General features: G+C 32.7%; 1 protein-coding gene across 1 annotated transcript in view; it reads right to left on the reverse strand.

The window, feature by feature from the left end:
- The window catches only part of NBEA (neurobeachin), a 719,303-nt gene that overhangs the window by 478,145 nt on the left and 222,624 nt on the right, over positions 1–18,534 (reverse strand). The window contains exon 31 of the mRNA XM_003800132.3: positions 10,739–11,177. Within this exon, the coding sequence (XP_003800180.1) occupies positions 10,739–11,177 (439 nt within the window). The remainder of the gene's footprint in view (positions 1–10,738; positions 11,178–18,534) is intronic.

The following is an 18,534-nucleotide window of genomic DNA, read 5'->3' on the forward strand; positions in this document are numbered from 1 at the left end:
AAAAAAAAAAAAAAAAAGAAAGAAAGAAAGAAAGAAAGAAAGAAAGAAAGAAAGAAAGAAAGAAAAAATTTCTGAACTTGATGTAGAAGATATATAGAAAGATAATAAATTTTTTCTGACATGAATAAAATCATTTATGATTATACTTTAGTCACTAAAACTATTTTAAGTACTCCTATAATTAAAAAAATAACCATTGAAAATTTAGACTGTTAACATTAAGGAAGTGACTGAAGATATTAATAGCACTCTTTCTTTGCAAAAGAATATTGGTATTAAGGAAATTTAAACCATAGACTTGTTTGAGAATGGGCCATCTATGTAAAATGTAATTAAATCTTAAATGATAAATGCAGATGTAGGTCAGTTTAAAAATATGAATAAAGAAATCTAACATAATAAATATCTCTACTTTCTTGTAATAAAGCTTTACTCTTCTCAATGTTTACAGTATTGCAATTCATAAACTTTTTCCAAGTGTTGTACAACCATCACCGAATTTATTTATCTAGAAAATAGATGAATGAGATGTTATAAGCTCAGATGTAATGCATGAAGACTGGTGACTAACAGTAAAAAATATTCAACCTAAATTATATCCTTTTAATGAATCTATATTTTATAATTATTTCATAAAAAAGTTCTCCTTAGAAGAATTTGCATAAATCTCTCATTCTCAAATAAGTCTATGGCTTAAATTTCCTTAATACCAGTATCCTTTTCCAAAGAGTTTTATTAACATCATCAGTCACAAATCTAAAGTTGTAATGATTATTATTAATCATTATGTAGGAATACTCAAAATTGCAGAAGTACTCAAAATGTTTTTAGTGGCGACAATATAATCTTAAATAATTTCACTCATTCCAAAAAAATGTCTTCATTAGATTTCTACTAGTTATCTTCTTTTTTCTGTATGAATACTGAAGTCAAACTCTAACTTAGACTTGACCTTTAACTCTTAACTATCTATTTAATTACTTAAAACACACATTATGCTTTTAATCCTACATTTGCTAGTCCTCATCTAATACCTTCATTTATTTCACTGAGCAATAGAGTGACACTGCAAAAGGATACAGACTGTGGAGTCAGAGGACTAAGGCTTGAAAACTGCAAACTCTTAAGGTGCAAGTTTAATTTCAGTTTCTCAGGATAAAAATGGCAAGATTGACACTACCTACTTCACATACGACTGGGTAGACTAAATGAGATTGTATTTAAAAGGACTGTTATTAATTGTTACTCCTGTCTCAACTGTACTAATGCTTTGTCTACAGGATATAAGGTTATTGACTTATAACGATCTACATAAAGACTGATAGAACAACAGCAGCAAAGATGTTGACCAGGAGCAGTAGCTCATGACTGTATTCCCAATTCTCTGGGAGGCCAAGGCAGTAGGATCACTCAAGGCTAGGAGTTGGAGAACAGCCTGGGCAACATAGTAAGATCCTGTCTCTACAAAATAATAATAATAATAAACCCAGGTTTAATGGTGCATGCCTGTAGTCTTGGTTACTCAGGAGACTAAGGTGGGGGAATGGCTTGAGCCCAGGAGTTTAAGGCTGCAGTGAGCTATGATCACACGACTGCACTCCAGCATGGGTGAAGAGTGAGATCTGCCACCTCATCACTTTAAAATAGAAAGAACATGCTTTGGTGTTTTTCATCAAAACTCTTCTCTAACTTTCAAACTAATATGATATATACTATTTCAGGCTATCTAGTAAAAACAATTAATTCTTGATTTGAAAAGAAGTCGGTAGTGAAGCTACAATATGATTTGTTTGAATTTCTTTTTTTTTTTTTTTTTTTTTTTTTTTTTAGACAGAGCCTCAAGCTGTCCCCCTGGGCAGAGTGCCGTGGCATTATAGCTCACAGCAACCTCCAACTCCTGGGCTCAAGCGAGTCTCCTGCCTCAGCCTCCCAAGTAGCTGGGACCACAGGCGCCCGCCACAATGCCTGGCTATTTTTTGGTTGCAGCCATCATTGTTGTTTGGCGGGCCCGGGCTGGGGATTCGAACCCGCCACCTTAGGTGTATGTGGCTGGCGCCTTAGCCGGTTGAGCTATAGGCGCCGAGCCTGAATTTCTTATAAAAAAATTCTCATGGATAAAATAATGAAACATAATCTAATTGACAGTGGTGTAAAGAGGCATTTGTAGATGGCACAAAAACTATTACCAAAATTCCTGACCTATTAATTATTGCTAACTTTGGGCAAAAGCTCTCAGTAACAACTATCACTGTAACTTTTTGAGTGTAGAGGCTATGAAAAATAAGTTAGATTATTAAAAATAAGTTATGTAAATTAGAGGAAAAAATTGAAATCTCAAAATCATGTAATGATGGTTTATAAGTAAAATGCAAAAAAACCAATAAATGTCTCCTTATTGAAAATACTGAATGAACTGAATAAATAACAATTGATGTAAAATCCTCCAGATACGTCATACTGGGGAGTTTGACAGTATAACATGGTAGATAAATATAGTAGAAGTCTACCTCCAGCAGTTACTAGGTGTGTGGTACTGGGCACATAAACCACTCTAAGCTCCATTCTCTTCCACATTAACATGAGATCCATAATGGTCTACACCATTGTACACACAGGATTGTTATGAGATAGAATGCTGCTATGAGATGAAACATTGTTATAAGACTTTTATAAACAGAATATTGTTACAAAGATAAAAGGCGACAACATATAAAGTATTTATAACACTATCTGGAATATTGTACATGGTCAATACTTTTTAGCTATTCTTAGTATTGCTATGGCTCCCAAAAGTGCTAATGTAGTCTGGGTCTACAATGCCCAGGTCCAAAGAAGCAATGATCCTTGTATGCTGTGCCGTTATTACACCTCATAAATGAAACTGAATGTGCAGGTTTAGTTACCATATTTCAAGAATAAAGACAAACAACATTATTTCCATAAGAGAATAGTTAAGATGACAGATCTGGAAAATAGGTCATAGGAGGAAAGGCTAAAAGGGCTAAGAAACTAGAATGGAGAAATGAGAAAAAATTATAAATTTAAAAAATTTGAAGATATGTGGTAAGAAAACAAAACGGAACTTCCATAGATCTCAAAACCCCACGTTAAGACCCAGAAGAGGAAGAAATGCCTGATTGTTGCTCTGAGCTCCAGTTTCTGATCACTCATGCCTTCACGTGACGAGGCATCATCGGACACGATCACCATCACACCATCATCTGCCAAAGGTTTAGTGGGGAGAAGCAGGAAGCTGGATTTGACTGACTGAGATTTCACTGTTGTTTTTCTAAATCTAAAACTTTATGAATTTGTAAGAACTATTTCCCCTTTGGTTGATACAGCTAAATCGCTTGTCTAGAATCCAAGGGCTACAAAGTCTTGTCTTTACCACCATTTCTTCATCGACACTACCCATTCACTTACACCTTACACCATTCTCTGCCCTAAGCAAACTATTTCACAAATAATTTGAAAATTCACAATTCTTGATACATCCTGATAAAAAATGAATTACCTGTCAGGATGTTACTTAGCATTTGTAGCTACTTATCTATGAAAGTAAAAATTTTCAACTCTTACAAAACCTTCTGTTGTTACTCAGTGTTTCCCACTGATTAACTATTCCATCTACACCCAAACAGTCTTACCTAGGAGTCTGAATACCTACTGTGGGTATCCATTTAGGGTATATAAATATATTAAAATACATACAAACGTAGGTATATATTTATACTTTCCTCCTCCTGTGTTAAGCATTTAAATTTGCTTATGTAAATTTTCAAAAACATACTAGCTACAAAAATAGCTACTGATCCAAACTATCCATGTGCTACTCTCTTCTTCCTGTAAACCTGCTATCCATACGGACAGAGACCTAGAACCCTCTACTCTACATTCCCTTTTATCAGTGTCACTTTTTAAAATCTCAAGAATATTTTTCCATCCTTTCCATGAAATTTCAAATTTCTATCCAACAACTGTAAGCCTATAAACCACAAGGAAGAAGATAATTCCTTTATACCACACATAATCTATAAATACTCTAAGGGTATAAAGGTTATAATCCTAATAGTACAGGCTAGGAAATAATTCAATCTAATTCATTCAACAGATCTTTTTACTGAATTATTACGTACATCTTTTTAATATATAATATACATAACTGTGAATTCTCCCATTAATAAGTTTTTTGTCTCAAAGCCAGATATCTGGGATGTGATCTAAACTTTATTCATTTACGCATTCATTCCTTTGAGAAATATTTATTGAGCCATGCAATGTTTATGGGACTGCCCTAAGTTCTGGAGCCATAGCAATGCATAGAACAAAATCCTTGCAATCCTTGTTGGAACTTAAATTTTAATCAGGAAGAGAAAGTATAATAACAAACCTGAGTAACATAGGACGTAAGTTGGTAAGCGCTATGAGAACAATGAAGCATAGATAGGAATAGGGAATCCTGTTGGACGGGTGCTCAGAGAAGAATAACCACAAAAGGTGGTATTTGAGCAAACACTGAAGGAAGTGAAGGGACAGCCACAAGCCTGTGTAGGGAAAGGTGTCCCAGGCAGAGGTGGCAGTGTGAAGGCCAGTGTGCCCAGAGTAGACTGGGGACACGGAGAGCTAGCTGCAAAGATGGGATGAGGGAAGGAAGAAGGGCTCAGATTACAGGGCCCGTCGTCCTCTGCAGGGGCGCTGGCTTTCACTGGGAGTAGGATCAGAAACAGGTACAGCTTAGGAAACGGGGTGGGTATGACCGGAGGATATAATAGGACTGCTTTGGCTGCTATGCCGAGGAGAGTCTTGGGGCAGGGGAACAACGATAGAAGTGAGAAGACAAAACTACAAAAATAAGCAAGAAACAATGAGGGTGTGCATAAGAACAGCAAAGTGAAACTGGTGAGAGGTGATTCAAATTTTGGCTATATTTGCAGAAAGAGTAGATGTGGGCATGAGAGAAAAGTGAAAGATGATGCAAAAGTGTTTGCCTTAAATACCAAGAAGGACAAGTTGACATTAACTAAGATAGGGAAGACTGTGATTGGAGCAGGTTTTTTAAAGCTAGTTTTTATACTTGTTATTAATGATCCAAATGGAAATGTTTAAAAATGCAATTGGACATATGAGTGTCAAGTTTAGGAGAGAGGTTTGGACTGGGACCTATATCAGGACAAACATGGGGGAATCATCAGCATGTAGATGCTATTTAATGCCAGGAAAGCAGAAGAGATCACTAAACAAATGAGAGAAAATGAATACGAGTGGTCTTTAGGCATAGTCTTGTGGCTATCCATTCATCTGTGAACCTCACAGTTTGTGCTAAATATAAAGTGGACATTCAAGATAAAAAGAGCTTTTAAATAGTGACTTATTAAGGCAAGCAAGTTTTATATTTATTCATGGCACGCTCAAAGAATCTCTTCTTTCTGTTGTTAACAGGTTAGGGTATAAACCACACAGACAAACATAGAGAACACCAAGGCAGATAGAACATGGTCCATGCTTTGGAGATACTCAAAGGGGCTATGATAGACAGATAGACCGACTATGCAACACATTCAAATTATTGCCCTGGTGAAAGTTAAACCAGACCATTCTAAAATCACAGGTTATGTGTTATCAAGGAAGAGTAAGATGAATCTAAAAGAATTGATAGAAATCGGCCAAGCAGAGAAAAGTCCAATAGGTAAAACTCAGCAAGGAAAAGAAATATGAGCAGATACGGTAGTTGAAGGAATTGCAAATGTATACTACTAAGTGGATGAAGAAAGATAAAACTAAAAAGTTCCTCTTTTATTATGTAAATAAGACTTATTTCAGAATCTTCATAGGTTTTCCCTTAAAAAAAAAGGCTCTGGCATAAATGTCAAAAATAAATTTGGGTTAAGGGGAGGACACCTGGCCGGTTAAAAGATAATAGAGGTAATCCACTTGAGTGATGCTGAGGACCTAAGATTGCATTGGGAATGGAGAATGTCTTTTCTTCCTGGGATTTGGACCTTGTAACCAGCTCAAAAATAGCCGTTTTATTGTTCGGGGGGACTACTTATAAGGCCATTTCATTTATCATGAGATTTTAGAACTTGATGGGATTTTTTAGGAGTATGTGGCTTTAATTCCATTATTCAAGGGTTGGGAAACTGGGTCCCAGAGAGACAGAAAGGTTATTTCTCTAATCTGTTTACTTCCTTCCCTATTTTATAAACGATCTGAGAATACCAATAGAAAAGATGTATAAAAAAACCTGAGTATTCCATTAAACTGCCTATTAAAGAGAGGTGCCTTATTCACTTCACCAAACGGTTTTTGTAAATAGGCAACAACAGTGGAGAAATTGGGATAAAATCAAAATACTTTTTTTAAAAAATAGAAAGCAATAAAAGCAAATGAAGTCTTTAGAAATAATTGTAATTTTTCATATTCTTACTTAATTCTAAATTTCAAGAAATCAATGTGAAAGGACCCCACTGACCCCACTAAAAGCATTTCCTTAATATTTATCCTGAATTATTATCCTTAGCACTGAAATCAATTTTAAAAACTAATGAAACTAGAGAGAAATACCTATGCTAAGCTTATACTTGAGTTTTAATAATATAAAGCCTACCTAAATGGCCTTTTTAGTTTTCTATTATTTACAAAGTAGATTTTATTTCAGAGGTTTTCCTTTTTACAGCATAAAACACTTTGAAGCAAGGATATTAAAAATCAGAGGGAAAAACTGTATACTACTTTACCAGAATATATCACACACAGTAATCTGAACAAAAGCAGGTATGTAAAATCAAAAAGGATGATGGATAAATTATGTAAGACTGACTTCTGTTAGTCAAAGAGGCAACAAAATGTAAGTTTTCTGTGATAGTCCAGAGTTAAAATAATTTTTAAAAAATAGTGGCTAAACTGTACATAGAAACAAAAAAATTAATGGGATCTAGAAATACTAGGAAATGAAAACTGAATTCAATAACAGATATATATCGAATTCTCAAAAAATAAAAAGAATTTAGATATACGTGATTAAGATTTTAGCTTAAAAGTAAGATAAAGCTTAATCTCTGCTTTTAGAGATAAGCATTACCCCAAACTAAAAGCTAGACAGTTGCTAACGCATCAGAAATAACAGCTCAGATAGAACATTTTATAAATCGCGGGTCTATATAGAAATATATCAGAAAATATAGTATTCTTTGAGAACTTTGCAACTTGATTTATAAATTCTAAAATCATTAAGCTTTTCTGGTCACAAATAATTCTGTCTCCAAGTAAAAACTTCGGAAAAACTGTTACAGCATCTTAATTATAGTTCTTCTATAAATATAGTGTTTCTGCACTACGGAACAGTACTAGTGTTAATTAAGTATAGTAAACAGTACTATATTTATACTTCATAAATATATGTATATTTATGTATATATGTTTAGGATCACTGAGTGTAATCAAAGATATATACTTAAATCTGCACAGATAATTGGAGGGAGTAAAGAGGATCAGCACTTGGTATATATGCAGATAAAAACATTTATGTATTTTGCATATAATCTGACAGAAGATTTAATAGTAAAAGAAAAATGGTTTAAGTCTAAATGTATCCAAAATTTGTGCTGCAACTTACGTAATGAAAATGATAATATAAATTTCAAAATACTGAAATGTACTGATGCTCCATCCTCAGTGGAGAGAAATACTCTGATGTAGAACATAAAAGAATTCAAATTATATCAGTTGTTTTAGGAAGTTATTTCTAAATTTATAACCTAGAATAAGTTTAAAGAATGTGTTTTTGGCTTGTTTACATGAGAGCCAATAAATAACTGGTTAACAAAAGTTAAATTATAGGTAATAGCCATTGAGATTATACAATATTATCAGGAATATGATTTAGTTACACAGAATTGAGCAACTGAGTTTAAATCTATTTTTCAACTAAAGATAAAAATGAAAAATGTATCATTGGTAGAGTAAGATCCCCGATAATTCTGTGTTTGAAACTGGTAGCATTCAGGACTTTCATGCTAAACGCTGTCATCTTAGATCCTATTTTCAAGGAATTCAATCTTATGTTAAAAGACATGTCATAACTTGGATTTCAGACTTCGGTGCTTCAGAAATATGTTTATATACCTCATAAAGTAATTATAGCTACCTTAAGACAGATAAGGCAAATGGTAGCAATAGACTGAAAATATAATTGAAAAATGCAGTGGTCCAGAAGCACTTGTGGGGATGATGTCTCTGAAAAGCTGCTCAAAGCTCCCGAGTTTGAAGTTAAATTTTTGATGTTGTCACTCTCAATCTATTGAATGGCTGACAGACAATCAAACCCGTCTGGCTGGCTGGCAGCTCATTTTGCTGGCAGGTGGCAAACAATTAGACACACCAATTTGTGCCTCCTGATGACATTAAAGCATGAAACTAAGTTGTATGCAGGGCCTAGTGATTTGTGTGAAAGCATTTCAAAAATAATACTCTTTGCCGTGGCAACTCATTTCAGACTGCCACCTCCCATTATAGCTTTGAGTAGTGAAGACGACAGACTTGAGTTACGTGCAGTGCAAGGCCGCTTCTGTTCAATCCGTCATCAGCGCCCCCTGAGACCTCAATCCCCTCCTTTCATCAATATCACCTCATCATTTACATTTGATAGTACTTGAGCTACTGCATATATTAACTACACTGGAGACCCTTTTCCTAAAAAGAACTGAAATATGCTTTGTGCTCTTCCATTTCATCTCTACGTATGCAATTTAGAATAATGATCCCACTCCCATTGCATTTCATACAAATGCTACCAAGAACACATACAAAGTTCTATTTTTCAAAAAGCAGTACTTTCAAAAGTATAATAAATTTTGAGTAGCTAGAAATATTGATACTCAGGTGACTGCTTTGTTAAGTTTTAATGAAAATAGTTGTAATGACAATCCAAATTATAACAAAAATATTTTACTTAAACTTTATTTCATTGTATTCTCATGGAGACACAATAATTTTCTTTATATACTGGTTTATATTTTAACACAATTCAAAGACATAATTTAAAATAAAAGAGGACACAAAATTTTAATGACCCTAAATTATTGTACTGTCTTTATCATTACAGATATACACAAGTACATATGATTATATGTGTTATGTTTACACAAATTCACAAACACACATGCACACCCTGGGAACATAAACCAAATACGTGAAATCAGGAAGATAAATGTAAAACATCACAGGGGACATTAAGGGGCAGTCACAGCATCAATGAACTTCTGAATATAAATTACTAAAAAAAGAAAAATAATTTCCTACATTTATATTTACAATCACATTAGTTTTTTACTTCTTAAAACCTTTTGAAATAACATATTTTATCTTACATGACAATTATTTGTGACCATCTTATCTCTTCTTATTCTAAATTCATAGGAGATAAAACTGACTTTACTCATCATTATAAACCTCATGATAACTAACGCCATTTATATTTTCCACAACAAATTTTCAAGAAATATAAAATACTGGCTAAAATTTATAGGCAAAGTTTAAATCATGTTTGTGTTTGAAAAGGGTAATTCACTAGGATTAAAATTTTTTACTGCTCACTTCTACCCCTAAACACAGAAAATTACTGTTTCAAGTTAAAACAAAGCAGTTTGGCTATTTTAGAGAAAGCATTACAGAATGAATAGTATACTCTAGCTACATTTTCTTGACATTCTAGTTTAAGAAACTTTTAATTTCCTAATTTAATCTTATCTTTCAAAAATAATGCTTGTCAGTCATGTTATATATTAATTTTCTGGTATGAAAAAATATTTTAAATATTAATAACAATTTAATTCAGATACTAAACCAACACATTTTTAAATTTATGTGATTAAAATATGAACATAATCTTGAATCAATCCTAATTGTCAAAGATAAGTACTATTGTTAATTAGTAACTAAATGTTTTTCTAATACTGTACATGTTTTTAAACAGTAGGGTATATTAGATGCACAGATTGTTTGGTTCTAAAATACCTTCTTCTGCTTCTGTGAACTAATAAATATTGAGTTTTTTTGAGTATATCCTGGAACAGAAAAAAGAATTAGTTACTCCTAAAAAAAGTCTTTTGTAATGTAACATTTGAATGTAGATATGTGGGCCATGTTATAAATAGTTTAGAGACCTAAAATGCCAAAATGCTTTTTAGTAATATTTGCTTAAGTATACATCTCAAAATACAACTTTTACAAAGATACCGGAAATACTATAAGGAAGATTATCACAAATATTTGTACATTTCCCACTTAGTTCACTTAAAACTGAGATTTGAATCTCAATTACATGAACCACGTAATCTCAAACAATTTTTATAGTATTTTATAATATTACAACAGAATTTCAGAGGAAGAATAGACTTCAGAGACATGTGGCCAATGACACATTTACACATGAAACAACTAAGTCCAAAGAGAAAAATTACTTCACTTTGAAGAGGGGTTATAACTAGAATCCAGGTTTCTATATTTTTAATTCACAGTGTCATTCACCATATCATATTGAAAGTCCCTTTCTGAGACGTATTATTAAAATGTCTTGTTATGTGATCAATCAGGTTAAGCTATCACTACATTAGTCTTTGTAATAAGAACCTACATTAATTAATATAAAGTTTGCAAACACTACTAATATTTTAAAATTAATCGGAGCCCAATTCCCTGCTATCCACAAAGCTCTGTGAGTAAACCCAGTACCTACCTATCAAAGGAGTGAAACTGCATAGGAAGAATAGCGTGCGCCTCTCTCTTCAGTGCTGGGTCAGGGTACGGGATGGGTTCAGGGCCACACTCTGCAATTTCCACTGGGGCAGCCACAAGACTTTTCAGTATTTCTTTGACGTTGATGCCTTTGGTTTGACTGATGCTAGATATGGATGGTGCTGGCTTTAACATTTCACTGGGATTTTCAGTTAGGCTCTCCTGGGATTTCTTCACTTCTGATGACAAAGTGGATAAGAGTTCACTCATGGCATCAGGGCCTGCACTGGTCTCTAACTCTGCCCCATTCAGGATGCTAGCCACTTGTTCCTCTCCAATTCCAGAATCTGTATGAGGAATTGAACTTTCTAGCTGAATATCTTCACCAGGAGTTGGTGCCTCTTTTTCTTTTGTAGTGTCTGGAAAAGCAGCAGGTGTTTCTGTAATAAAAGAAATGGGCTTAAAAGAAAAAAACTTCACAAGTGAAAATCTCGTATACATTAATAAAATGTTCTCACATATGAAAATGAAACCTATTATAAACAAAACAATTTGCTAAATAGAGGCACACAGTAACAGAACTCAGTTAAAATATATCTTCCAATATACCTGTCATTTTGTTCAGTAAGCATCACAATAAACTTAAATCATCTGGCATTTCAGAACTGATGGCTTTAAACAGATCAAGAAATAGTTCCCCTAGCAATTTTTAAAGCAGCTTATAAATAATTATATGAAGTTCTTCTTTTATCTTTTCACTGTTGGTTATCAAACAATCATGCAAGAGAAATTCATATATTTCTCTATTATTTCCTTAAGAATATAGTTATTTTTGTAACTTCTGTGACAATAACTAAAAATGAAATATACGAAATATTTGAAGTATTTGAAGATATTATTTTAATTACAAATACATAAAATTCTGAAGAATTTGAAAAATGCAAAGTATATCAAATTAGTTCAAAAAGATAAATACTTTAATAATAGAATAGTAACTCCTCAAGAACTTAGCCTATATATGCTTTTAAGACCAATTATTTTGGAATTATCAGGCTCATTCTTTGTGAATAAATATAAATTGCAATTTTTGAACATTAACATAGAAACATATATGTATCCATCCATAAACATGAAATGTACACTTAAACTTAATTAAAATAAATGAAAAAAAACCTAAATGCCTATCGAGTCTCATTATATAAAGGTTAATATAAAGAAGTTCTCCCTACAATGTTACCAAATCCTAAATGATGACCTTGAAAAATCTAATCTAGCTAATCCAAGTTTAATATCAGGAATAACCGTCCTCAATTTTAAGTCATTCTGAAGAAAATAATATCCAAGTAAGCTACTATATGTAAATTATTTTCAGTTCTCACCTAAGTAAATGTTAATCAACTACTTGTATTATTTAAGTTTACACTTTGTAAAAGAAAGGCAGACTAAATTATTCTAAGATTTCTTCAAAACTTTAATATCTGTAAGTTCTATAAAACTTCTTTTAGATTTTGTTTTGTTACTTGTATGTTTCTTTGTTTTAAAAGATTACTAGGACAAGAAATCAGGAGATTGCCCAACAGGATAATCTTGGTTTCACACTTTGTGAAATCCTCAGCAAAAACACAGAGAAATGTTTCAATATCAATCTTGTTGAGTGGGATCGTAACTTGCTGAAAATTCTGTAAATACATTCTAAAGGATTAAAAATAATGTGAAAGGATTTCTTTGGTAAGAGGCTTAATTTTGGGGCCCTGTCAATTAAATAGTTTTGTTACTCTTTTGAATTTAAATTAATGGCATTACATTCAAATTTACTGAGGGTATGAATTTATTAATTTTCCCAGATTAACTTCAAAATAATTCTGTCAAGTTTCAAAAGAATGAAAATGCCCTTTTTCTTTCAAGTGCCCTTTTCCTTTTGATTCAAATTATATTAAATATATACATTCATTTAGGAATAAATAACACCTTCATTTAGTCAATCTTCCCAATATCTGATATTCATTTACACTGAACAAAAATATATATTTTTCACAATCACAGCTATATTGTAGTTACACTGTAGTTATACTGTAGTATTCATTTATACTGAACAAAAATACACATTTTTCACAATTATACTTATACTGTAGTTTTCATCATATTGATTAAATAGGTTTCAGTTTCACCTGTTAGTTTGGTCCAAGTGGATAGACTTAAAAGAATAATCTGTGGGATAAAATAATACAAGGTTTGTCTGGAAAGTAAATAGAGACATAAATGACTAGGAACTTTCCGACAACCCTTATATTCAATCAAAACCAACCCGAAAAAAATAGAGTAGATTTATTGTATATTGTTCCTGAGATTAAAAATGAAAATGACTACATAAGAGTTTTGAGAATCTTAGTAACACTAAGCAAAACACGGGAGAAAGACTAATTAAGAGATAAAGACAAAAGGTTGACATTTTAAAATTTTTTTTTATTGAATGGTAACTATGTACATTAATGCACTTCCGGGGTACAGTGTGGGGTTTTCACATGCAATCTGAAATACTTCCATCAAACTGGTAAACACAGCCTTCATGTCATTTTCTCAGTTATTGCTTTAAAACGTTCACATTCTACTCTTAGAAAGATTCACCTGTACCCCTATGAGAAAAACCTCAGAAGTGATCCCTCCAAACCCCCAGGGTTGACATTTTTTAATAAAACTTCTAAGAGATGACTAAGATTTAAATTTCTAACGTTAGAAATATGAAGGAGAGGAAAGAGGCAAGACATTCCTGAAATACTTAGCATAAGAAGAAAACACAAGATTGGTGATACACCATTGAGAAAGGAAGAAATGAGATTTGTTCAAGAGAATACTGAATTAAAGTCTGACTCAGTTTAGTTTGCAGAATCTCTGAGATATTTATAAAAGAAGGTATAGGTAAAAAGAAGAATAGTCATACATTCAAATTATTCAAACTGAAGAAAGTTGATAAAACAACCTACAAATACAGAACGAGAAGGTAAGATGGATGAGGCAGTTATTTCTACTATTACAGACCCACTTAATTTAACACGTTTGCGCCTATAGACTGGATATTTTTGGACAGAAACCAACTGCAGCAAAGTATCAGGGAGAATTAATAGCAATAGAAAATGTAAAAACAGAAACAAAATAAGAATTCTGACGCACAGTTGCATAGTTACCCACATAGGCTCCCTTTTCTTATAGTTTAATTAGCAAAAGGCATGCAGTCATGTCTAGCACTTAGCTTGAATTTCCCTAATTTATAGATTCAGTCTAGAGCTTTTACTTTACACTAACACATTTTCTAAATATCTCTATTTATGGTACGTTTTACACTGATAGATACACAAAAAGCTTAAAGTTTTCAAGTTATATTAAAATGAAATATAACCATTTACTAGCAAACAAAATATCTAAGAAAATAAAAACTTTGATGTGGTGTTCATTAGCTACTAGATATATAGGTTTTTGTCAACTATATAATTTTTTACACTTCTGCTCAACTAATTGACTCCCAATTGACCTCAAAATCTATAACTTACTACATATATACTTGAAACTCCAACACAAATGTTGACCTCTCAATTATAAATCACAAAAGTTTATAAAAACTTAGTATTAGAATATTATCAAATAGCTCATCAAAATATTTACACAGTACTAAAAATTTTATTTTTACTGAGACTGATAACTGACTTCAAAATGGAAGCAGTTATTATGATATTTGAATATGAATTCTATTCAAATAAATGTTTTATAAAAGCACTCTCTGTCATGTTACATAGAAATAGACACCAATAGAAAATTATATAAAAGCAACAATAAAAGTTCCATAGTCAAAAATCTCACTTTAATTTCTTATTATCTAATTAATATCTTTATGTTCACAGTTGATTAACCAAAAACTTCAGTTTAGATAACTTATGTTTCCAGAATACTTCTTTGTGGCATTAAAGTGCTCTGAGGATTTAACCCAGTGACTTTAATAGGAAGTTAGGCAAGAACCACAGAGAAAATATAAATGATCTGTCCAGATTATATTAATGAGAGTAGGCTTGTAAGTTTTCAATAGTTCTCATCAGTCTCTGTAGCAACAGGCCATGTCAGGACACAAAGCAGAAACACTGCTAGCCTGAGTGATCTGAACCCTGTCAGAAACAGGCAGTTGGATGCCAGATGCTTCTTTTTCATACTGTTTTTCATTTAGTCTAATGAGTTCATCTAATATATTTTGGGAAAAATATGAGGTTAAGTTCAGCAAATGACATGATGTCTAATGGTGACCTTATTTATCACATTCCTTCCTCCAAAAATCCTGTTTTACAGTGATTTATAAAGTGTTTCAATATGTTTTACATATTAAATTAGTAAAACTGTTATTTTCCAAATTCTCTAAAGAAGGAATAACATTTAAAAAGCTACTTGTTAGAACATTAAAAATCATATTAAATATTTGCCCTTCAAATAATAATGTTAAACAAACTAAATTATTATAAAAGCTGTGTATAACTATTTAGTTATTTACTATTTACTATATAAATTATTATAAAAGCTATGTATAACTATTTGTGTATTTTGTGTATGTTAAATCCATATAAATGCAAAATTAATTTAGTTCAATCAAAACTAACCTTAACTTCAAAGATGAAAACACCATGCATAAACAGATTTCTAAAGCATTATTAAAATTCAATTATACACAAAAAAGGCTACAATACTTTGAGGAATTATTTGCAACTATTTATATATGGTCTTTTTTGTTTGCTATCTACAATAAATGTATTAAAAGATTTCAACTTCAGGAATTGAGACGATGAATAGATATTGTCAAAAAAAGGTATAATAACCCTTAGAAATTAAGAAGTAGGTAGGTTGAGAGGGCAGTTGAGGTATAAAAATCTACCCACTGGGTACAATATATGCTATTCTGGTGACTGGTATACTGAAAGCCCTGACATCAGCATGATTCAGTTCTACGTAACTAAGAAACACTTACATCCCTGAAATTTTTTGAAATGAACAATAAAGGAATTCAATATTACTACTAAAGGATATACTTACAATAGACAAAATGGTAATAGTGAGATACAAGTAAGAGCCAGGAAAACGTTCCAATTCGTTTTGACTCTGCTCTGTCTAGATGTGTTGTCTTTTGAGTTTACCATACCTGGTATGCCCAGAGCTCATTAGATATGCATAGCAACGATTTTTATTAAATTTGGGTTTTTTCAGGAGAGTACTTCTTCAAATATTCATTCTACCCCTTTCTTTTTCCCTCCTCTACTCTCGGACTCTTAGGATATGTACATTGATTCACTTAAATTACCAAGTTTGCGAGGTTTGTTCAGCAGTTTACTTCATTCTTTTTTTGTTTCCTACTCTTTAGACTAGGATCCTCATTACTGATCTATCGCCAAGTATACTTAGTATTTCTCCTGCCAGTTCAAATCTACTCTTGAACTTCTTTCTAATAAATTTTTCATTTCAGTTATTGTGATTTTTCACTCCAGAATTTCTATCTGGTTCCTTATTGATATCTGCTATCTGGATGTTTTTCATTCTTTAGGAAAGGTTTTCTTTAATTATTTAAGCACATGTATAACAGCTGGTTTAAAGTGTCTGTCCATTATCTGGGCCTCCTCAGGGGACAGTTTTATTAACTGTTCTTTTTTTCTCTGTATATTGACCATTACTTCCTATTACCTATCTCATAATTTTTTTTTTTATTAAAAATCAGACATTACTCTACCATAGGGTGACATAATGACACTGTCTAAAAAAAAAAAAAACAAAACCCAAAAAAACAGACATTGTAAGTAATACACTGTGGCAATCCTGGAATCAGACCCCTCCCACGGAGATTGTTATTCTGTTTGTTTACTGGCTTTCCTGAATTACATCTGTAAAATCTGTGTTCTATCATCTGTAGCATGCTGTAATCTAGGTTTAGATAACCTCGTGATCAGCTAATGATTGGACAAACATTTTCTTAACATTTGTCTTAAACCAATGAATCTGCCACCCTTTGCCAGAAGCTCTGTGTGTTGGAGCACGTGTGCAATGCTCCCACGGTTTAAAACACTCGCTTACCCTGCACTTGCTGCTTGGGCAGGGCCTAAGATCAGCCAAAGATGACAGTTATGCTGCTAGAATGGAAATTCAAAAAGCCCAGAATATCCATTTTAAAGTTGATCCAAGTTGAAGCTAGAAATATTGTAGCTTCAAAATATATCACCAATGTTTATCAATAAGCAGTTCTAAAATTTCTTTGTAGTGTTACAATATATAAATTGTATTTCAATAAAAGAAATTGATTCCAGATCTATGAATTTCCTACGTGTAGACTTTCTACTACCAGAAAATAAAACATAAGACATTCTATCAAACCCATAAAATGAAAGGTGATAACTTTTCAAGAACAAACAAAATCAGATTATTTCTAAAGCTCAAGATACTTTGCTTATTATTATTAAATTGTGAAATTATATACCTCCATGATTCTAACCTTTTTTTTTTTGTTCTTGGATCTTGTTTACCATGAAAAACATCCTCCCCTGTTTGGAAGCACTGAGTTCATATTTTAGATGTCTGGACAAAAAGCCAGCCCCAATTTGTATTTTAAAAGTGGAATCAATCTGGTTTCTTATTACCCTGTGGAAATGCTACAAGGGTTTAACTTGTAGCTCTGACATCAGTAACAGAAATTTTCCCCTCAGTAACCACTATACCACAGCATGCAAAATAATAGTTATGTTAACCTGCCACATTATCATATAAGAAAAATAAGAGCAATTTACCATACTAGCCTCAAAGTTTTTATTATGTCACAAAGATCACTATGATTCAGTTTGTCTAAAATAGTTTTCGTAGAAAGACATTCTTGATAAACTGCATTCACGTCCTGATAATATTTTCCAGTTACCATAGCTGAGCTTTTGGAACACCCTCCTACACAAAGCAGTCTCCAGATGTTTCATGACAATCTAATTCTTTTTGGTTTATACAGTTCAGAGACAGATTTGTTTTGTCAGTGAAGGACCTGAGGAAATTTCACCCCCAAATATGACTCCTCAATAAGAGTATTTTTTTAATTGTTGGGGATTCATTGAGGGTACACAGAAGCAGGTTACACTGATCACTTTTGTTACATAAGGACCCTCGTACATTTGTATCCTGCCCCGAAAAGGTGAACCCTATCCCTTGACTGCCCACGCCCTCCCTCCTTCCAGGCCCTTAGATATTAAAAGGCTTTGAAAGGGGCCTCCTCCTTTCTTAATAAAACAAAAAAGAATAATGCACTGCCCCTTTCCCCTTCCTGTTATCTCAATGTATCATAGGAGAGATCAAGAATGCAACCAGATCTAGACCAAACCATATTAAATATAATTCCTATCTCTCAGTTTAATTTCCAAAGAGAATCACTGAAATATCAATTGTTTTCCCCCATCCTTTCATTCTCCCTAGTATCTATCAACCTCTCTAGTCAACACTCACCACCCCTAACTTGAATTACCTATATTCTTCATCTCCACTTGCCCTCTAAACCACGGTATATAAATTTCAGGACACCACTGGAATGTTGGGTAATCACATTGTGATTCTCTCTGATCTCTTCTTCTTATTAATCTACCTTATTCTGAGGTGATCTTTCATTGGACCTTCTAGGGTAAAGGAGAAGTTTCCCTCACCCCAAATGAGCAATAAAACTGTGAAAAAACGAAAAGATTTTTTTCTTTCATCTTACCATGTCATCTAAGGATTGCACATTTATAAAAAATAATATGTGTGCCTTCA

This window comes from Otolemur garnettii, unplaced genomic scaffold (assembly GCF_000181295.1).
Source record: "Otolemur garnettii isolate 467f Iridium unplaced genomic scaffold, OtoGar3 scaffold00167, whole genome shotgun sequence".
Taxonomy (NCBI): Eukaryota; Metazoa; Chordata; class Mammalia; order Primates; family Galagidae; genus Otolemur; species Otolemur garnettii.